A 24156-nucleotide genomic window follows, 5' to 3' on the forward strand; every position below is an offset into this window, starting at 1 on the left:
CTGGTTACAGTGTCATTTTGCAAAATTTGAGTGTAATAAAGATATTTTTACAATATGTAAAATCCTGTAGATTTCTGATCCCCACAATAGAACAGTCATGAAAAGTCTAAGGTAACAAACTTCAGCTCGACCTGGTATTAGACTCACCAGCGGCTTTAGTGAAATAAATACTCCATGATGTTTCTTACTTCTATATAATATTTTTAAAGAATTCTAAATTAAAATAAATAATCATGCTTACCGTGCAGTCTCACAGGTCTCATTCCTTGCATTTTTCATCAGAATGTTGATCAAATAATCCTAAAGTAGATCAAAATATAGCAATATTTTAGTATAACCCTTTCAGCTTATTTTCAGTATAATGATATACAATCAAGTACAACAAAATTAAACTTAGAACTTCATTTGAAGATTGGTCAGTAAATTTTGACAATATAAAAGAAAGCCTCTTTGTAAAATTTTACAGAAACAAAAATGGGGAATAAAAAACACATTTTTATAATTAGGAAAAAATGTTTCACAAACAGGAATTTGACATAGAGAGGATCTGGTCCTTTTGTAGAAATCTGCAATGTGTATTTTTCCAAAAGGTAAATACATGGAGTGGAGGACTCAAAGATGTCAACTTAAGAAAAAGTGCTTTGAAGGAAATAATTGACATTGAGCAGTCAAATGTTCATAAGAACAGATGCTTGCCTGAAAGCACATGACTGAAGGCAATTATTTGACAGATCAAATCACTTGAAACTGTAAAGTGCATTAATGACCCCTAACTTGATTAAAATCCTATGATGAAAATCATATTTCTAAGGTACAAATTCCATTTCCATCAGTTATTTCCATCATTATTTTCATAAACCTTTGTAGTGTGAAGTTAATACGAATACTCTGAGCACCAAAGTAACATTTTAAACCAAAGTAAAAGCATTAGAGAGAATTCAGAAAATGCGGTACAGTTTTCTTATTCTGCTGTAAGATGTCCAGGACACACTAATACTGAAGGTTAGATAGCTTTTCAAATTAAAATGTCAGTAATCAAACCCTTTCTACAGCCTTACCACCTGAGCGCATCAATATAAACGCTCATAAAAAGCATTCTACAAAATAAAAACACAATAGCTGGAAGAAACTGAACCGTAGTATACAAAACTGAACTCCCATCTGCTTTCTAATGTCCACGGTGAGACGGTATCCTAAAATTTATATTCCAGAATTATGTACCACCTAGTCACTGCAAGTGGCAGCTGACACCAGTACCTACTGTGAGCAATGCCAGTGGACAGCACCAAGCTACACTGCTCCTCTTGCAATAGTGTCTAGTCTGGTAAAGCAGAGTTTGTGCCGGTGTATATAAATGCTTTATTGGTTGTTTGAAACATACAGGAGGTAGGAGAGAGCCTGAAACATTCGCTCGATCGATAGGGTTTCAGCTAAACATCCAGTTGCAAACATTCAACATCTGTGTAGCAGGTCTTGGTTAAGTTCTATTGATGAGTCTTTGGAATTTAAGATTATCTCTCTCATTAACCGGAATGCAAACTCCAGTCAAGGCATTCTTCCTTTATGGGAACCTTTGACACAGTTGACTAGATTCTTTCTTCATCTCTCCTCCACTGTCAAGCTTAGTGGGACTTCCTCATTTGTTTCGACTCTTACCTATCTGATCACAGTCAGAGTATCTCTAGCAATGTCTTCATTTCCCACCCCCACACCTTCAGCTCAGAAGACCCCTAAGGATCTCCTCTTAGTCTACTCTGCTTCCTCATCTATATGCTGCCCCTTGGTTACATCATTCACAGACATGGAATCAGCTTCCACATGTACATTAATGACACCCAGCTCTACCTCTCCATGCTATTCTGAATCTTTCCACTGCTTCTTTGCTCAATCATCTTCAGCCCCTGACACAAACTCCATCCCTTTGCCACTGATTCTATCCCTCTACCTGGCGACTGTCTCAGAATGAAGCAGAATATTGGCAAACACTGCATCCTATTCCACCCAATGCTGAGCTTCAGATCCCATATTCTCTTCATCACAGAAACCGCCTATTTCCACCTCCACAACATTGCCTGCCTCCTCTCCCACTTCAGCCCATCGACCATGCTTTTGTCACCTCCAGACTTAACTATTCCAACGTTGTCCCCCATCCTCCACCCTCTGTAAATTTCAGTTTATCCAAAACTGTGCTGACCGTTTCCTAGCCTGCACCAAATTCCTCTCGCCCATCGCCAATCCTCACTGACCTGCACTGGCTCCCGTTCCCCTGCCTCAAAATTTAAAATTCTCATCCTTGTATTTAAATCACTCCATGGCCTTGACCCCCTACCTCTGCAACCTTTTCCAGCACGACAACACCCCCTCCCACCATTGGCAGTCATGCCTTCAGCTGCCTAGGCCCCACACTCTGGAATTCCTTCTATAAACGCCTCTGCCTCTCCACATCTCTCTCCTCCTTTAAGACCCATCTCTTTGACCAAGCTTTTGGACACCCCTGCTTTTATCTTCTTCTATGGCTTGGCATTCATTTTTCTTCTTTATGACCCTGTGAAGTGCCTTGGGGCATTTTTCTATTTTAAAGGCACTATATACATGTAAATTGTTGTTGCTGAAAGGACATTCACTTTATTTAGTAAGGTGGTGGTGGGGGTAAGTAAGTCTCCATTAAGGGAAGAAAATGAATTTAAAGAAAACTAAATGCTAGAGTAACAGAATTGCTTTCAGAAACCATCATGAAGGCTTTTTCTCTGCATATAATCTATTTCTCGGGAAAGATCCTACCACCGAGGAAATCCACCACAAAGTCCCCTATACCCGCCAGGAGAGAAGTTGTCAAGACGAACTTTATCTTTCCCTGTATCACAACCCAATTCCAAGGTATCACAACATAAACTTCTGGATGAAGTGACTCTGTGCTTGCTTATGTCACCATGTTGTTGTTGTCTACCCATAAACGAACTGACTTCACTCAGATCATTTATTTTTGTTGAAGGCAGAAATAAACAAATATTCATTTCTAATAAACAGTTACCAGGTATTGTCAGTCCCTGTGATAATCTTCCATATTTATTTTATTCCAAATGCTGTGAAGGTTAGATTATTGAATTAAACTAAATTGCTGCTATACAGTGTACTGTAACCTAAAAATGTACAGTATGAGATCATTACTAAAATACAAAAATATTTTTAAGACATAAAATAATCTATTCTTGGAATGTAAAATAAATTTCTAACAAATTTGACAAATTAAAATAGACACATTGCAGGCCAGATTGTAATGGAAAAATCTCAGAATACAATTTGGAACAGGCAGGTCTCATTCCATCTCTACCAATGGGGAAATGGAAAATGTTATTATGGACAATCATAGCTGACAGTGGGGGAAAAAAGCTCATCACTGCAGAAAGATAATTACAGTGATCCTTACTAACAACTAATTCTTTTTAAATTTGCACTGATTGCCAAATCAAAACTCTTGGGTCAACTTTCCTCATATGCCAGCCTAAAACAAGCAATCACAAAGCACTAGATCGATCCAAGCTAAAAACAGACACCATCAGATAGATGAGCAGATCTAGGGGAGGTCATGTCAGGATGGGAGGAGAGGCCAGGGCCTTGGCTTGGAAGAAGCAGAACGAAAGGGCACCTGAGAGGGACAGGTAGCATAGGGCAAGGGCCTGGAAAAGACTGGGAGAACATAAGAACATAAGAAATAGGAGCAGGAGTAGGCCAATCGGCCCCTCGAGCCTGCTCTGCCATTCAATAAGATCATGGCTGATCTGATCCTAACCTCAAATCTAAATTCATGGCCAATTTCCTGCCCGCTCCCTGTAACCCCTAATTCCCTTTACTTCTAGGAAACTGTCTATTTCTGTTTTAAATTTATTTAATGATGTAGCTTCCACAGCTTCCTGGGGCAGCAAATTCCACAGACCTACTACCCTCTGAGTGAAGAAGTTTCTCCTCATCTCAGTTTTGAAAGAGCAGCCCCTTATTCTAAGATTATGCCCCCTCGTTCTAGTTTCACCCATCCTTGGGAACATCCTTACCGCATCCACCCGATCAAGCCCCTTCACAATCTTATATGTTTCAATAAGATCGCCTCTCATTCTTCTGAACTCCAATGAGTAGAGTCCCAATCTACTCAACCTCTCCTCATATGTCCGCCCCCTCATCCCCGGGATTAACCGAGTGAACCTTCTTTGTACTGCCTCGAGAGCAAGTATGTCTTTTCTTAAGTATGGACACCAAAACTGTATGCAGTATTCCTGGTGCGGTCTCACCAATACCTTATATAACTGCAGCAATACCTCCCTGTTTTTATATTCTATCCCCCTAGCAATAAAAGCCAACATTCCATTGGCCTTCTTGATCACCTGCTGCACCTGCATACTAACCTTTTGATTTTCTTGCACCAGGATCCCCAGATCCCTTTGCACTGCAGTACTTTCCAGTTTCTCGCCATTAAGATAATAACTTGCTCTCTGATTTTTCCTGCCAAAGTGCATAACCTCACATTTTCCAATATTGTATTGCATCTGCCAAATCTCCGCCCACTCACCCAGCCTGTCTATATCCCCTTGTAGGTTTTTTATGTCCTCCTCACTCTCTATTTTCCCTCCCATCTTTGTATCATCTGCAAACTTTGATATGTTACACTCGGTCCCCTCCTCCAAATCGTTAATATAGATTGTAAAGAGTTGGGGACCCAGCACCGACCCCTGCGGAACACACTGGCTGCTGGTTGCCAGTCCGAGAATGAACCATTTATCCCAACTCTCTGCTTCCTGTTAGATAACCAATCCTCCACCCATGCCAGAATATTACCCCCAATCCATCTTGAGCAATAATCTTTTATGTGGCACCTTGTCGAATGCCTTCTGGAAGTCTAAATACACTACGTCCACTGGTTCCCCTTTATCCACCCTGTACGTTATGTCCTCAAAGAACTCAAGCAAATTTGTCAGACATGACTTCCCCTTCGTAAAGCCATGCTGACTTTGTCCTATTAAATTATGTTTATCCAAATTATGTTTATCCAACTGTCTCCTTAATAATAGACTCAAAACTGAGAGAGTTGGGTCAAACTAAGCTTTCCAAATAGATGTTGTTTCATCTAGTATCTGATACTGAGACTTGAAAGTAATTTACTTTAAAAGCTAATTATGGAAAGAGAGGAGTCTTGAACAGTGAGAAAGGCAAGTAGAGCATGAAGTTTAGTCTCAGCAGGAGTTCAGCCTTGAAGTACATTTGACCTAAAATTATATTTAATTTGTGCTGTTTAATTTTATTAAACTTTTAAGAGAGGATAGTTTTCATTTAATATGGGGTGGGGGGGACCAGCTGAAGCTTGGGATGTGCGATATCTTTATTATGTGGGAGATCCTGGATGCACCTCGTGTGGGATAACCGCACGTATGGGAAGCATCTCCAACTGCTTGCTCTCGAGCTCAAAGTTTCTAAGGTTGAAAAGCAGCTGGGGACATTCAATTTATCTACTAGGTGCCTGGAACACACACTCTAGGTAGTGATTCCATAGGCAGAGCGAGTTAGAATCCATAATACTTTTCAAAGGGAAGTGGATATTTGAAAAAGATAAATCTCAAAGGAAATGGGGAAAAAGCAGGGGAATGGAGCAAAGTGGATTGCTCTCAGAGAGAGCCAGTATAGGCACAATGGGCTGAATGCCCTCCTTCTGTGCTGTAACATTCTATGAACTTGTTTTATGTCACATGTAATACATAAACATTTAATTTATTCTGCAAGAACAGCAAATACAAATGCGGAATTCAAATACAGAACTAAGCCATATCTACTATTTGCTAAATACATTTTGAAAATTTAAAGGAATTGAGACAAATACATGCCAAACTGGTTTAAGAGTATAAAGAGGCAAATTGTAAGATTCATGAGGTGAAACTGGAAACCAAAATGGCAGTTGCAATATTTTACATTTAAATCAAAACTGTTGAGTTTTAAGACTCAGTAACTTTAAAGAATTCATGCATGAATCTCCCATTGCATTACTCATGCTAAGTCCGAGGAATCATTCTCTTTTTACCTCTTATTTTTGTGTTAGTGCTTTTCTCTTTCTCTTCTGCTTGTCTCTCTTTCTCATTTCTCCCTGTCACTCTGCTTGTTACTCCTTTTCTCTTCTTTTGTAGCTCTCTATTGTATTTTAGTTCTCAAATTGTTATTTCTTGGGTTGTGTTTTAAAACAGTGAATTCTCACAGGATGCAGGTGTTGAATATGTGTATTGAAGCCAGATGGGCCAGTTTGTGGAACTCCCAACTAAGACAATGAGTGTTAATTGCCTCATCTCATGCCCATTATCCAGGATGGTCCCCATTCATCTCAAGAACAGTAGATGTCCTCTTCAAACTTACACCCCAAAAGGGGAGGAAAGGTAGCAGGTTTTACTGACAATCCTACTGGCAAATCACTAGAGAGGAAGTTAACAACTCAGGGACCGAAGACAATGGCCCGGAATTTGCTCCAAAAATAACGGAGAGCCGAACAGCACTCACCGTTATTTAAGGGCAAATGGAAGAGCCACTTCCGGCGAGCGCACACAGTCAAACGTGCAAATCCGAAAGTTGCTATACCAGATACCCTGCTCGTCCGAAATCTGCGCGGGAAGGACAGCTCCCCATAGGGATGAATGGACCAGGGTGAAGTTGCTCTCCTGCCCAGCTGGAAACGAACTAATCTACACGGAAAAGGGTACGCTCAGTACTTTTTTTTTGAGTCTAAGCTAACTTTTAATGGCGTGGTAAGTATTAATGACTGTCAAACAACCTCTCTGGCACTGAAAATTAACTTTTTAAAACGTAGAGTCTCATTCCTTCCTATTTTAATAATTGTTGAACATTTAAACATTTAATTTTTACTTTTTCTTTCTGTCTCTTTTATCTCTGTCTTTTAATTCAATATTTCTTATCCTCTCTTTATTTTACTTTTTCTAACTGATTTTACATTGAATTTACTGTTGTAGTTTTCACTTCCTGGTTCTGTGCCTGCGCAGCTTGTCATGGATTCTTCAATCTGATTTGCTGAGGGGACAGAGAGATCCTTTCCCTGCTCACAGATGCCCGGGAGAGGACGCTGCACTTTTTGCAGCTCACCATTAGAGGAAGTTCCCGTGGATCGTTTGTGGGTTAGCTTAAATCTAATGAGTGGTGGATGTCGTTCATTCACCGCTTGGAGCAAATTCCGGGCCAATGACTTCGGTCTTCCCAATATTTAATGGAGGAAATTTCTGCTTATCCAATACTGGATGTCGGACAAGCAGCGTGACAAATCAGAGGCAGTGGAGGGGTCGAGAGAGGTGGTGGTGAGGTGGAGCTGGGAGTCGTCAGCGTACATGTAGAGTCTGACGTTGTGTTTCGCATGATGTTGCTGAGGGGCAGCATGTAGATGAGAAATGGGAGGGGGCCAAGGATAGATCCTTGGGGGACTCCAGATGTAACGGTGTGGGAGCAGGAAGAGAAGCCATTGCAGGAGATTCTCTGGCTACGGTGAGAGCAGTCCCACCCAGCTGGACAACTGAGGAGAGGTGTTGGAGGATGATGGTGTGGTCAACTATGTCAAAGGCTGCAAACTCGCTGATGAGATATTCTATATATAAACATTTTACTGTGTGTGTAAGTTGTTCTTCCGAAGTGAATTATATCTAATGCTGTTTAGAAAGTTAATAAAATTTAATTTGAAAAAAAATCCAAGGATCAGACAAGATTTAAATCCAAGTCTAAGAGTAAGTGTCTATTAGTCGCAGTAACACAAATTAATTTGTCTGTAACACTAATTAAGAATGTCGTCAACATTTTTGGCTCAACAATTTCTCCTTTGCTCCAGTCGGTTAACCTGCATTACCTTGATATCTTCATTTCCTGTGATGATGTCAGTGGCACCAGAAACAGGCTGTAGCAGCGGCATCTGCTGGTAGAGATTAGGAAAACAGACCAGGGATCCAAGAAGAATCTGTGCTTCACAACGTGGTGCCTATGAAATGAACAACAGGATATTTTTAAACAAGGCAGAAAAACACTTTAAATAATAAATATTCATGCTTTAGCATAATTATATTTAGAAATCTACAGCTAATGAGATTCATAAACAGCATCCTTTTTCTGTGTGTAAGAGGTGCAGCAGTATTAATGTGTATATGGTTTCTCACTCTAGCCTTTTGATGAAACACCTTTATGCTACTCCAGTGTCACCCTGCAACTCACACATTTGCTGCCATGGTATCTGCCCTGAGCAATCTGTCTCACATTGCACTAATGAGCAAACACCTGTTTGAGTGGAGAAATCCAAACCTTGTTAACCATTGTTCAGCCCCCTAGCACAACATGGTCATACTCACATCCAGCATGTCTGAGTTGAGAACTTGGGTGGCAACGGTGATGAAATCTCCTACCATCATGGTGAAACCAGGTAAACCAAGGAAGAAGAAGCGAGGTGAACAATGCTTAGTAAGTATGTTCAGCACATCCTAGTTTTAGTAAAAGAATAAAATAGGTTTATTAGAAAAATAGACCGATGAACAGTTACCTCACCTACATACTGCTTAAAAAGGAAATAAAAACTATATAAGGAACCAATGTTTAAAATGGATCTTGAAACACTGCAGTACATTGTAATACCATTTAATTAACTAAATCAACAATAATCACTAAATATTATGTATAATATTCTTCTGTTTAATAGTTAGCAAATGTTTGTGATTACAGAAGAAAAATGTCTTTTGCCAGATGCTGACTTTTATAAGATCTACCATTTTAACAGAAAACATTGAGACACAATAAGGCCTAATTTGAAACATTTGCATGAAATTCAATAAACTACAATCTTCAAAATTACAATACTCAATTTAATTCTTAGATTTCAATTAACATTCACAAATATAATTAGGATTTTTTTTCCCATTCCTATTGACAGTTGGCATCTGAACACCTTTCTGATAGTTAATTTTTAAACAGGGTTGAATCATTTCATTTGTTAGATTTCAAAACTAAACATTCTCTCAGAGACAGCAGATGGATTCAACTCATAAAACAATTACAAAACAAATGCTGGCCGTGGGGCAGAACAAAAGATCTACCTGGATAATTAAGAGGCTGATTCATTTGTCATTTTTACATCACATCTGTAATTACAAACACAGCTATGCATTGTCCTGGACCATTGTTGGTGGATATCTGGCATTAAGCAGTATAGGAACAGATGGGAATTAATTTCTGTTGACATATGCTACTTTAAAAAAATGGATATCAGAAACCCAAGCCCCAAGAAGGTAGCAATAAGTCCATTTTCCTATGTATAGTATAAACAGGTTAGTTTTAGAAAAATGCTTTTTTTCTGAATTAAGACCTTAAGTATGCATAAATATGCAAAGAATAGCATCACTACTGAAATTAGACACAACATAACACACAAAATGCTGATTTTAAAAATAAGATTTTTATATGTCTTTAAGAAATACACAAAGAATATTGCCCTTTAGTATACTATTGCCAATTTTGTAAAAACTAGGAGCTTGACACGAATACTGAAACAGTTTGAAAGATGTGGTCTTGCATTGCTCACGTTCCACGTCAGCTACACTATGACTACAGCAAGTGAACCACTGACTTTGTTTAAACAAGTTCTTTTTTAAAAAAAGACTGCTGTACTCGATTCAATTTTCAACTATTGAAAAGGGCTGTCTTTTCAGCTTCAAACTGCCAGTGAATTCGCTGATAACAAACAGCACTCAGTGGATATGTTTGAGAACCTAAGCATGGAGCACTGCCTTCTTGCACCATTTTTTCAACAATATATAAAATATTTTAGTAAAATACATAATTGGTGACAATCAATTTTTATTACTAGGTGAGAAAGTTAACTGCCATATATAGATTTACCAAGTCAATCTGATTCTGTTTTTGTCTATAAACTCCATTCAGTAAATAAAAAAGTCTTCTTAAGAGGTAGTCTTCTGTGAAGCCCAACAGTCTGTTTATTGTGAGCTGGTGAACAGTGTATAGTTAGGTTTAGTGGAATCTCCCAAAAGTCTTCTGCTTCTGTTATTTAAAAGGCGCTTTCACAAATGCCAACCATCTATGTGGCGGACTGGGTCAGTGCTTGCTGATAAAATACAGTACTATCTAGGCCTCTTTCTCCACAGTACTGTTCCAATGAGAATTCTGTTGCTAATGGAAGGGGATCCCAGCTGCTGCATACTGTTGGCAGAAATTCTCAAAAGAGGAATTCCCACTTATAGTTTGCAGTGACCATGATTTCTTCCATTAGATGCAGCACTCAAGTAGTGGCGGTGCTGAGGGGGGGAAGGGGAAGTGGATGGTAACAAACAGGGGTTATGATGCAATGAAGAGGGGATTGGCTGAGAATGGAGGGGGAAATGGATGACGAAGGAAGGGGAATGAATAGCATTAAAGGAGAAGAAATGGATTTTAACAAACAGAAAAGGGAAGGGGTAAATGAAAGGGAGAGGAAAATAGATGGCAATGAAGAGGAGAGGAAGAAGGAATGAAAGGAAAGAATAATGGGGTCTGGAAGAGGGCAGAAGCTGGGAGCAGTGCTTTGGGTGGTGGGGCGGGGGGGGGGGGGAAGGCAGGGTGCTGGGGAAGAAAAAGAAAAAAGACTTGCATTTATATAGCAGGTTTCATGACCTCAGGGTATCCCAAACTGTTTTACAACCAATAAAGTACTTTTGAAGTGTAGCAACTGTTATAATGTAGGAAACGCAACAGTCGATTTTCAACAGCAAGGTCCCACAATCAGCAATGTGATAATGACCAGATCATCTGTTTTAGTAATTTTGACTGAGAGCTAAATATTGGCCAGGATACCAGGGAGAACTCCTCTGCTCTTCTTCGAATAGTGTCATGAAATCTTTTATATCCAGCTGAGGGCAGACAGGGCCTTAGTTTAACGTCTCATCTGAAAGATGACAACTCTGACAGGGCAACACTCCCTCAAGTACTGCACTGGAGTGTCAGCCTAGATTTTATGCTGAAGTCTCTAGAGTGGGATGAAGAAAAGTGTCAGAATTAACTGAGAGGGAGTGAGGAGAGAGAAGAGTGCCAAACTGGAACTGAGGAGAAAAGCATGCTAGTAGGATGTCCCAGCTTGAATTAAGGGGGTGGGGAGGGTGGCGAAAGGGTACGAGGTCGAACTGGGTTGGAGAGGGAAAAGATTCTCAGGTTGAATTGTAGAGATGGGGGAGACGAGTATCATGCTGAATGACGGGAGGGGGTGGTTGGAAAAAGAACGGCTGGATTGAACAGGGGTGAGGGGAGGAAGGAGAAGAGTGCTTGTATGAACTAGGAGGGTTAGAAGAGGAGACGATGTATATGAAAGAGTGGGAAGTTGGATGGGGGTACAGTGTCTCTGTGAAATAGGATGGGGAGGGGTAACTACTGAAAAAACATTTGGGTAAGTGATGGCCTGGATGGTCTGTTGAAAATCAAAATATCACTTGATTTTCCTTAAGATTAAAAATTGTGATGTATAAATGTGCTTAAAATTAACCACAATGCAGTATTTTTAATATAAAAATTAAAAACTTCCAGGCACCATTTCCAATGACCAATAGAAATGCATCACAAATTTTGCATGTTCAACATTTGGATTTCCCCGCCGAGGATTTCACGGACTTATTTTCTTTCTCCAGTACAAATGAATACCTAAAGCTCATGCTGCAAAGTCCATTTAACTACTTGTTCTCATGTCATATAGATTTATAAGTAAGCCTATCCAGAATTGTCAGCTTTTTGTGAGTTGTTAATTAGCTTTTCTAGTTTTTTACATTGATGTGTATGCTAGTATCTTCCATGTTCAAATGCTACCAGCCTACTCTGCTGCCAAGTAGCTATGGAAGATAGAGAATTTCCTTGACTGCCTCAGCCTGAACTAGACTGCTCACAACCGCGACGTCCTATTTGACCCGGAGCTGAGTTTCCGACCCCATATCCTATCCATCAAACCACCTACTTCCAGCTCCATGATATGCCCGTCTCCGCCTCTGCCTCAGCCCCATCTGCTGTTGAAACCCTCATCCTTGCTTTTGTTACCTCCAGCTCAACTATTCCAATGCTCTCCTGATTGGTCTCCAATCTTCCACCTGCCATAAATTTGAGCTCATCCAAAACTCTGCTGCCCGTACCCTAACTCACAACAAGTCCCGTTCACCCATCACCCCTGTGCTCGCTGACCTACATTGGCTCCCAGTCCACCAATGCCTCAATTTTAAAATTCTTATCCTCGTGTTCCAATCCCTCCGTGGCTCACCCCTCCCTATCTCTGTAACCTTCTCCAGCCCTACAACCCTGCGAGAACTCTGTGTTCTAAATACTAATGATCTGAGGCATCAATGTATTCAGACATTCTTTTGTAAGCAGGATTAAACTGTACTAATACTTTCAGAACTTTATCACTTTGAAATAAACATAACTTTTATTGCCTTCATGTTTGCTATCCTGGGGTAAAACTGGCAAATTATTCCTAGTTGTTGGTAATTTAGTTGCCAAATTCCAAATGCTTTTAGTTAGCCTACTAACTAAAGCAAAAATTTACCAACAAATTACAGAAAGTAGTTATCAAAGCTCTGTCTAGGACAAAAGATGACAGACAAAAATCTTGTGTTGTTACTTTTTCAGTAACACTGCTGTTATTTTTTCAGCTTAGTGGAGTTTTTTTTTTAAAAAAGAGAAAGTATATTTAGTACTTTAAATGCTAACAATATCAGGGCAGGAAGAGTGTTCATAAAAGGGATACATACTGTAGCCTTAGCAAACACAGATATTCCGCAACTACCATGGGTAGTCCAACCTGTTACCATAACTTCCAACTCATCTGAAAGCCACAATCTGTATGAGAAAACCGCAAGATGAGAACATCTGCCCTTTATCAGCAGGATCATAAAAATCAACTAATTCAAATACAGGCATGTTTTTCTTCCCTTTTAAAGCACAGTTCAGTAAATACGTACTGCAGCAGGCTGCTTACTACCTGGTAAATGAATCACTTTAATTGAATGCTTTGTACACAGTGCTTACAGAAATGCAAGCAGTAGTGAAAACATATGGCAGTAGCAAAAGGCAGTTGATGTGTGCACTTTTTTTTTACTGGGACAATCCCTTCATTCCTAGATGATTGACCGTTGGTGAACAAAATCTGCAAAATCATTTTGCTCACTGTTAATTTCAAGTATTACATTAGTGCACCATTTATTTCATTTAGGTAAAAAGAGAAAACGTGAACTAGAAAAAACAGTTGTTTGAGTAATTAACAACCATGATTACATGTGCATATATTTCTGGAAAAAACACACCATTTCAAAGTTATTAAACAGTGTTACGATTTGGAGGGATGCAGCAGTGGGAGGGTAAAGTTGTGGCTCCTCCCACCAGGGGAGAGGGGAGGTGGGAGACAAGAGGGGGAAGTTGGGTATTTAAGGCAAAACCTGGAAGATTCTAGGGGAAGTGAGAGGCAAAGGGCTGTTGTGTTCTGACTCATCACTAGTACTGTTTATTATTAAATACACTGTTCCATGTACAGTTGCATCTGAAGTTTCTTCAGACGCTGAAAAGTTTATTATCCGGTGTTGTATATGGATCTTCATAATGGAGCCGATAAAAATACACACAATCTCTGCACTCTTTAGCTCTGTTTACAGCAAAATGATCAACCATTTTGCAGTTAATCTTCTTACCTATACAAACCAATATACAGGTTTTAATAAAAAGCACTCTAGATAATGTTATTCTATACAGTGTATAGTTCTAATTGTGCTTCATCCTACCAAGATAAAATATCTGCCATAACCCTGGATTTAACAATTACCAAGCCAGTTGATGAAAAGGCTAACTCTGATGCTAAAACTATCAAAACATATACTTTAATCCAAACAAATATTACTTGAACTTCCAACAGAAAAGTCAAAAATATAGATATATTTCACAATCTAGTCCGAATAAGTTTAATGCCTCGATTTAATTCATTGTTCATTTTGGTGCTCAAAATGCTACCATTGTCCTTTAAATATAGCATTTTATATACACTATATGACCAAAACATAGGAACAGGCAAACTTCAGAATACTAGTATTAATTTGTTGGCATGCTCTATCAAAGCTCATCTCGTTCATGGGACCTACCTCGTGTTCCCACAATCTCTTTCTCACTAAGCTCTTGACCACCCAACTTCTTCTCCTAGCCCCCATGATAGCTGACATTGTAAATAGTTCTTTATGCTCAGGCACTATCACCTTTCCTTTCCAAATCATCATTGCCCCCTCCTCAAAAGCACCCACCCTCAATCCCCCTGTCCTTTTTTTTATTCGTTCATGGGATTTGGGAGTCGCTTGGCGAGGCTAGCATTTATTGCCCATCCCTAATTGCCCTCGAGAAGGTGGTGGTGAGCCGCCTTCTTGAACCGCTGCAGTCCACTGTGCTGTTAGGTAGGGAGTTCCAGGATTTTGACCCAGCGATGATGAAGAAACAGCGATATATTTCCAAGTCGGGATATGACTTGGAGGGGAACGTGCAGGTGGTGTTGTTCCCATGTGCCTGCTGCCCTTGTCCTTCTAGGTGGTAGAGGTCGTGGGTTTGGGAGGTGCTGTCGGAGAAGTCTTGGCGAGTTGCTGCAGTACATCCTGTGGATGTGCGCCGGTGGTGGAGGGAGTGAGTGGTTAGGGTGGTGGATGGGGTGCCAATCAAGCGGGCTGCTTTGTCCTGGATGGTGCTGAGCTTCTTGAGTGTTGAAGCTGCACTCATCCAGGCACGTGCAGAGTATTCCATCACACTCCTGACTTGAGCCTTGTAGATGGTGGAAAGGCTTTGGGAAGTCAGGAGGTGAGTCACTCGCCGCAGAATACCCAGATCTGACCTGCTCTTCTTGCCACAGTATTTATGTGGCTGGTCCAGTTCAGTTTCTGGTCAATGGTGACCCCCAGGATGTTGATGGTGGGGGATTCGGCGATGGTAATGCATTTGAATGTCAAGAGGAGGTGGTTAGATGCTCATTGCCTGGCACTTGTCTGACGCGAATGTTACTTGCCACTTATCAGCCCAAGCCTGGATGTTGTCCAGGTCTTGTTGCATGCGGGCACGGACTACTTCATTATCTGAGGGATTGCGAATAGAACTGAATACTGTGCAATCATCAGCGAACAAGCCCATTTCTGACCTTATGATGGAGAGAAAGTCATTGATGAAGCAGCTTAGGTTGGTTGGGCCTCACTGCCCTGAGGAACTCCTGCAGCAATGTCCTGGGGCTGAGATGATTGGCCTCCAACAACTACTACCATCTTCCTTTGTGCTAGGTATGACTCCAGCCACTGGAGAGTTTTCCCCCTGATTCCCATTGACTTCAATTTTACTCGGGCTCCTTGGTGCCACACTCGGTCAAATGCTGCCTTGATGTCAACTCCAACCTCCTAGTCCTCTCAAATTCCATATCTATCTCCCTCTAATGAGATTTCCATACTCCCACAGCACAGAAACAGCCCTAACCAAAAATCACAAACTAAATTCACTGTGACCGTGGTGTATTCATCCTCCTCAGCCTCTTTCAGCTTTTGACACTGTTAATCGCACCATCTTCCTCCTACTCTGTTATCCAGCTCGGTGGGAATGCCTTCACATAGTTCCGCTCTTATGTATCCGATCATAGCCAGAGCAGCTTTACCAATGGCTTCTCCTCTCATCCGTGCTCTGTCACCTTAGGAGTCCCCCAAGGATCTTTCCTTCGCCTTCCCTCTTCTTTATCTGCATGCTGCCCCTTGGCGAGATTATCCACAGGCACGCTGATGATACTTAGCTCCACCTCTCCACCACCTTTCTTTTCCCTTCTATTGCCTCTGTGCTATCGGTCTTCCTGTCCGACATCCAGTCTTGGATGAGCAGTAATTTACTTCCAGTTAAACATTGGGAAGACTGAGCTAATGTCTTCAGCTCCTGCCACAAACTCCATTCCGGTGCCACCAACTCCATCCCTCTCCCTGGCCAATGTCTCAGGCTTGCAATCTCAGAGTCCTAGTCAACCCTGAGCTGAATTTATGACCCCGTTATCTTCTCCATCATAAAGAACACATACTTCCACCTCCATAACATCAACTGTCGCCGTCCCTATCTCAGTCCATCTGCTGCTAAAAGCTTCATCCATGCCTTTGTCACCTCCAGACTCAATTATTCCAATGCCCTCCTGGCCGGCCTCCCATCCTCCATAAAGTTCAAATGCAAAACTCTGCTGACCGACACCACGTCCCACTTGACAATTACACCCATCCTATAAGGGCTCCCTGTCTCCCAAAGCCTTTAATTTTAAAATTCTCATCATTGTTCTTAAATTCCTTCATAACCTTGCCCTATCCCATCTCTATAACTTTCTCCAGCCCTACAACCCCCTTGGGCATTACCCCTTCCTTTCGCCCAACCATGGCTGGCTCTGCCTTAAGTCAACTAGACCCTAGGCTCCAGAATTTCTTCCCAAAACCCATCCACCTCTCAACCCCTCTCCTCCTTAAGAAAAAGATACTAATAATAATGAAATAGCAAGTTACTTAATGAAAATAATGTGCAATCAAGGAGTATGACATTGTCATTGAGAATGTTTGCAGCAAAAATAAGGCAGACAAGAAATAATCAAAGAAAATCACATAATAGAATAGAAGTGTTAACACACAACTGTGATTTGACAAAATATTCTCTGCAGTAATAGCAACTGCACCAAATCGATTAATATGCCTAATACTTTTCTGAAGATGATTTATGATTGAGTGTTAACAACACAGACCTAAAGAAAATGATATTTTTTAAACTTCAAAAGTTTAAGCTAGAAATTGGACCTTGTATGGTTCTTATTATGGGCGTAAAATAGGGGCAACAAAGTCCAATTATGAGGACCAACGTCCTGTGCCCCAAGGATGCCTGAAAGAGGTCCGATCCGATATTGGACAGGGCTATCTTTCAAGCATCCGGGGCAGAGCAGACGCTGAGCTTGCTCCACTCAGGTTTTGCTTGCGTGGATGTGACCACTACCAAAAAGGTAAGTAAAAATATTGTTAAAATTTTCATGCGTAGTCACAGGAGCAGGGGTGCTCCTCCCAGCTCCACGCCAACCCTGATAAATGCTGCCAGCCACGATCAGCCCCCCCCACCCCATCCCATGGTTTTTTCTCATCTGAAAAAATACAATTTTTTTAAACTCCAAATTCAACCTTTGGATCTGAATGGCAGTGGATAATGTCCACAATCAACTAAGGGGTCATATCCATACAAACAGATGGATTGCAAAACTTCATATGTCACAGGGCTGAATCACTATGATGCTATCTACTGCTGCCTCAGGGTTGGAAAAAGGTCAGCAGTACAAAACTGAATTTGCTTTATAAGCATACAAACTAACAGCTGCTTTAAATGGTAAGACAGCTTTCCTTGTTTTTAAAAAGCAAAGAGATGACACCACTTTATGTGGGATGCAAGGGAGAGAGATGTGAAAGCATCCCATCTATTATTGCACTTAATCACCGCACAGGCTCACACATCTAGAATGACTATTTGGTTGAGGTACAAGAAAGATAGAGTCATAGAGTTATACAGCACGGATAGAGGCCCTTCGGCCTATCGTGTCCGCGCCGGCCATCAAGCCCTGTCTACTCTAATCCCATATTCCAGCATTTGGTCCGTAGCCTTGTATGCTATGGCATTTCAAGTGCTCATCCAAATGCTTCTTGAATGTTGTGAGGGTTCCTGCCTCCACAACCCTCTCAGGCAGTGAGTTCCAGACTCCAACCACCCTCTGGGTGAAAAAGTTCTTTCTCAAATCCCCTCTAAACCTCCCGCCTTTTACCTTGAATCTATGTCCCCTTGTTATAGAACCCTCAACGAAGGGAAAAAGTTCCTTAGTATCCATCCTATCTGTGCCCCTCATAATTTTGTACACCTCAATCATGTCCCCCCTCAGCCTCCTCTGCTCCAAGGAAAACAAACCCAATCTTCCCAGTCTCTCTTCATAGCTGAAGCGCTCCAGCCCTGGTAACATCCTGGTGAATCTCCTCTGCACCCTCTCCAAAGCGATCACATCCTTCCTGTAGTGTGGCGACCAGAACTGCACACAGTACTCCAGCTGTGGCCTAACCAGTGTTTTATACAGCTCCATCATAACCTCCTTGCTCTTATATTCTATGCCTCGGCTAATAAAGGCAAGTATCCCATATGCCTTCTTTACCACCTTATCTACCTGTTCCGCCGCCTTCAGGGATCTGTGAACTTGCACACCAAGATCCCTCTGGCCCTCTGTCTTGCCTAGGGTCCTCCCATTCATTGTGTATTCCCTTGCCTTGTTAGTCCCTCCAAAGTGCATCACCTCGCACTTTTCCGGGTTAAATTCCATTTGCCACTGTTCCGCCCATCTGACCAACCCATCTATATCGTCCTGCAGACTGAGGCTATCCTCCTCGCTATTTACCACCCTACCAATTTTTGTATCATCAGCGAACTTACTGATCATACCTTTTACATTCATATCCAAGTCATTAATGTAGACCACAAACAGCAAGGGACCCAGCACCGATCCCTGTGGTACCCCACTGGCCATAGGCTTCCAGTCACAAAAACAACCTTCGACCATCACCCTCTGCCTTCTGCCACTAAGCCAGTTTTGTATCCAAAGTGCCAAGGCACCCTGAATTCCATGGGCTCGTACCTTCTTGACCAGTCTCCTGTGGGGGACTTTATCGAAGGCCTTACTGAGATCCATGTATACCACATCCACTGCGTTACCCTCATCCACACGCCTAGTCACCCCCTCAAAAAATTCAATCAAATTAGTCAGACATGATCTTCCCTTGACAAAGCCATGTTGACTATCCCTGATTAATCCTTGCTTCTCCAAGTGGAGACTAATTTTGTCCTTCAGAATTTTTTCCAATAATTTTCCTACCACTGATGTTAGGCTCACTGGCCTGTAGTTCCCCGGTTTTTCCCTACTCCCCTTCTTGAATAATGGTACTACATTAGCGGTTCTCCAGTCCTCTGGCACATCCCCTGTGGCCAGAGAGGTTCTGAATATATGTGTTAGAGCCCCCGCAATCTCCTCCTTTGCCTCACACAGATGTTACTGCCCAAGAAACTGTACCCAACCATAAGTTGTTGCTTTCAGGAAAGGAAGAAGGGTAGTAAGTCCAAAGGGAACCAGCTCCTGCTTTCCTCCTCCCACTACCCAATAGAAAGGGCTCAAAACCTCATGCACTTAAATGTATTTTAAGAAAAGAAAAAACTATATTAAGGTTTTTTTTGAAAATCTTGCAAGTTGTTTTGGAGTTATGATTAATAGCTAGAACTTTTAAAAAAATCAAAAATATTAAAACTTTCAGTTTCATTAGTTCATTGCATGATGTTCACGACAGTAAAACGGGCCTAACTATAATTACTAGGATTTATTTTGCTCCAGGAATTTCAGTTGGAACAGAATGAAACCATGAGGCTAAACTGTGCATTACAACAAAGATTATACAAAAGGATGACTACATCCTTTATACTTCACACTACACTTGTCCAGATGGGTAGTATAATTTAGCTATCTGAAGATTCAATACCTCCTGGTATTGTATCCAGCAACAATGCAATACGAGACTATTGCATACGCCTCTAGCATCTTCCTCGTTAAATTATAGAGGGCAGCAGATAGACAACATATCCTAAATATCAAAAAATTTGCTCGTATGCCTGTTTATGTAAAACTTTGATATCTTTATTTAAAAGCCATTGTGTTTTGGTGGTTCTTTAAATAATGAAGTTTATAACTATACTCTTAGATTACCAGTGAACAATTAAAAATGTAAATCAAGAAATCGACTAAGAACATTTAGCAATTATTGCATTATTCCTCAAACCAACAAGATTCCATGATTACAATAGAAACAAATTATCCTTTAAAGCAATAATTCATTCTGGAAACCAATGGGCACTGAGGCAAATGGGGGGAAAAAGGGGACTTTACTAATTGTATTAATCAATTTGATTTCATCAGGTTTTTATCCATTCTTACATTAAATGTAATATTTATTTATTACTACATTGAAGATCTTGAGGATTATATTATCTTTGTGGTATCAATGGGGCTGCACTCCACTTGAGAATCCAGTACTATTGAAACCTTAACGATCAATCTGACTCGTTTAATGGCTGCTGTGCAATTTGAGAGACCCAGCAATGCTTATGGAGCACTGCTGTTTTAATTCACACCCCTAAGTTTATTATTGGCAGTTACTCATTTACAATTAATTACTGGCTGTTGATACCCCAGCCATCTGGCACCCTCTGAAATGGTATTACAATCTAACAATTGCAACAGTGCTTAAACTAAGCTTTAAGAGTTCTCTACAACATATGGGAATTTAGAGCGAGTATGATGAATAGCAATGTGAATTTTGCTTCAAAGTAATCCAGGAAAAGAGGATCAGAGGACATTAATTTAAAACAGATACAAGGAAAAACTTCTTTACTGAAAGAGTGATAAATGCTTGGAGCAATCTGCCAGACAGTGTAACAAGAGGCAAAATTGTCAGCAACGTTCAAAAGAGGCTGCTATAATGACGGTGTTATGGTACTAGAGAGATGAGTTTCTATGGGCCGAGTGGCCTTTTCTCATCCTTGACTTTCTTACGCTCTTAAAATTATAAGCAGGCAGGCTTACTGACTACCTTCCTTCAGGATTTCTTCTTTGAGTGCCCTCAATAATTGATGATACTTCTATATACATATAGCTTAGAGATTTTCATGTTAAATATTTGCATGTATAAGGAACAAAATTTAGCATCCTTGCCATTATTAGAACATATTTCCTGTGATTTTTAGTAGCTTTCAAGATAACACAAAATATACATGAGATAAAACACTGAGAATTTATTCCAGTAAAACCTTTGACAAAATGTCACTCATAAAATGCAACAAAGCAATTTTGTACATCAGAAATAAAAAGCCAGACTCATGTGGCTATGTGCGCCATCTGGAGGTAGAAATTAATAAAACATCAGTGACAGGATTCATCTGCAGATGTGGTTTGTTGTGGTACAAATATATATTAATTCACTTCACTTTTCCCCTTATTTTTCAGAAAAGAAAAATGATTGATGATAATCTGCTAATAAATCTGACAGACTAAGAGTTAGAAATTAAAAGCAACTGCTCAAAAACTTAACCCCGTTTGTCCTTTCTTGACAAACACAGTATATTATACTTTCATACTGAGTTTTCCTTTGCAGTTTCTAAACTAAAAAGACAGACTTGTATTTATATAGCCCCTTTCATGACATCAGGGCTTCCCAAAGCACTTTACAGCCAATTAAGTACTTTTGAAGTGTAGTCACTGTTGTAGTGAAGGAAACGCGGCAGCCAATTTGCGCACTGGAGGGATAAATATTCGTCAGGCCACCGGTGAGAACTCCCCTGCTCTTCTTCGAATAGTGCCATGGGTTCTTTTACGTTCACTTGAGAGGGAAGACGGGGCCTTCTGACAGTGCAGCATTCACTAGATTTTGTGCTCAACTCTCTGGAGTGGGACATGAACCAACAAATTTCTGACTCAGAGGCGAGAGAGCTACCACTAAGCCATGGCTGACACTGTGTTCATAACCACAATTACATATCTAAAAGTAGATAATGTGAGCTACATGTTAACGGCATACTGTAGGATAACATATTGCACAATAAGCACAAATTAAAGCACCAAAAAAACAAATTTAGCAAGCCTCAAGTGATACTAACGATTAGATTCCCCACCCACCCCTTAAAGAACAGTAAATGTTTGAAACACTCTTGTGTTAATTAACTCATTTGAAAATGAGCTGGATAAATATTTATTTAAGAATGGGATTGAAGGTTACAGGAAAAGGATAGACTGAGATGATTAAATAGTCTATAGAACACAAATCCTGTACTGTTAAGACTGCAGAATTATCACAAGAGGGAGGAAACTGGTACAAAATATGGATCGCTGCCTGTCCTAATGTAATGAGTACATCTCCTGTGGTTGCACAAACACCACCAAGGTGTCCCAAGGTTCCATCCTTAGCGCTTTCCTATTCCTTATATACATATTTTCTCTTAGTAACATCATCCATAAACATGGGGGTCTAATAAATATGGGGTCTGCTTCCATATGCACACAGGCGACAGCTTCACCACTCTGCCACTACACAACTTTTGCCATGCTGACTCACATCAAGTTGTGGATGAACCAGAACTTCTTCAAAGTAAACATTAGCAGGAGCAAAGCTACTTTGCTCAGTTTCTGCCAGAAACTGCACCTTAGTGCCAGTTCCATCCACTTCTCTGGCTGCTCAATCAAACTGAAATCAACAGTGCATAACTGCACCGTCCTGCCACTCCTGAGCTGAGCCTCAAACCCCACATCTCCAAAATAGTCTATTTTCATCTCCGATATATTGCTCATCTCATTCCTCAATTTGTTTTTCATATGCCATGGACAAAGCAAGACATGCAATCAAGCAGAAGAAATCACTAAAGTAGCCACATGATTTCTTGCAAAACTGTTCATATAATACTTTTATTAACTCCTTTTCAACCAAAGAAACAATTTCATATGCAAGGAAACAAAAAATAAAGATGAAATTTTACTAGAAACCAACCAACATTTTGCTACAGTTTTTTTTAAAACTGCGTATGTCTTTGTAAACTATAGTTATTAATATGTGCTGGAAGAATGTGAGGTATTAATTCCATATCTCATATCTGATATTACCCTTAATCACAAAACATTTTGGCCTGATGTATGTTCCACAGTTCACCTAGTAACAAGAGCTCATGTTACAAAGATATCCTGCAATCTGCAGAGCATTACTCATCCCTCCAGCGATTGTGTGAGGAAATTAGCTATGGTCTTACTGTGCACAGTAGGTGAATGCATAAATATTAAAGACTGAAGATTGAAACTCAAGCTGTCATCCATGATCATCTGGATATAACTGATGTGGAACCAATTACTTACATATTAAAGATATAGTCTGATCTATTCCACAAAACATTAATTCATGGTATTTTGTTTCTGCCTTGGAGGTCAAACAGATCACTCAACCTTTAAAGCAGCTCATGGCTGGCCACACTCCTGGAGTCTGTTTAAACGCCAGGTACTTCATGAGGAATTCCATATCCTCCTATCCAGACTCCCTCCAGGTGGTTTCTCCACCCTGCAAAGGCGATGGCCATTAATGCTAGAGGTGGTGGTGGAAGCACAGTCCTTTTAGCACTTTATAACCACTACTGAAGGGCCATGAGTGCTCTTTGATCCATTACTTTTTCTCAGGACAGTGGAAAATGTGCAGAAGATCAATGAGCAAGGGGATTTAGCTGTAGCAGCCACACAAATAACGCTATCACCATATCAAATAGCACCATGAAAGTGACTGACATAATCAGACCTAGGATACACAGATAATGTGAGTATAATCTGTATTATGTTTCATTTGGTGGTGAATCTGCCTACATTTCTCTCACTGCAATGAGGCTCCTTTGAAGAATGAACCCTGTAACGGGCACAAATGGGATTTCTCTATTGATCACAAATGTCACATGTTAGGAATTCCTGGATTTTGCCTCTTTAGAGGACATCTGTGTCAAACAGTTCATCCAGATATAGATAAAACATGTAGGCCGTACTTCCTTAGAAATGTTGTCACTATTGACAGGGTCCTGTTAGGGCGAGAGGAAGGGTAACATTGGCCTACCTGTATTCCACTCTGTTGACATTAATCGAAGGTATTTTCTGTGGGTTTTCACAATTTCAAAATGGAAGTATACATTTTTCAGGCTAGCTAGTCTCTTGGTTGATCTGTAGGAGTGTGACCACTTTGGATTTAATGTCAGGATGAAGGAGTTCAGGGTCAGTCAGACATTGTGTGTCCTTGGGGACTACAGTAATGAGAGTAAAATACTGAGCTTTCCTCGTCTGGTGGAATCTTTTTGGTATCTAGCAAGGAACAGCTTCTAAACTTTGTCTGCACCTCTTGATTGCCTTAAGAAAATTATTGCCTTGAATTTATTTTGGTAAGGTGGGAGCATGGGAAGCAAATAACAGCGTCCCCCCAACCATATCAAACTCTATATGGTGCTACATTCTACATTCTATGA

At 40.6% G+C, this 24156-nt stretch overlaps 1 protein-coding gene across 5 annotated transcripts in view; it reads right to left on the bottom strand.

The window, feature by feature from the left end:
• ralgapa2 (Ral GTPase activating protein catalytic subunit alpha 2) overlaps positions 1–24156 on the bottom strand; it is a 483733-nt gene that overhangs the window by 230927 nt on the left and 228650 nt on the right. For all 5 annotated transcript variants that reach the window (XM_067989407.1, XM_067989404.1, XM_067989406.1 and 2 more), the window contains 3 exons: positions 8367–8495; positions 7874–8002; positions 242–300 (listed from right to left, as the gene is read on the bottom strand). In XM_067989407.1, coding sequence (XP_067845508.1) covers positions 242–300; positions 7874–8002; positions 8367–8495 — 317 coding nt within the window. The remainder of the gene's footprint in view (positions 1–241; positions 301–7873; positions 8003–8366; positions 8496–24156) is intronic.

This window comes from Heptranchias perlo, chromosome 8 (genome assembly GCF_035084215.1).
Source record: "Heptranchias perlo isolate sHepPer1 chromosome 8, sHepPer1.hap1, whole genome shotgun sequence".
Classification (NCBI taxonomy): domain Eukaryota; kingdom Metazoa; phylum Chordata; class Chondrichthyes; order Hexanchiformes; family Hexanchidae; genus Heptranchias; species Heptranchias perlo.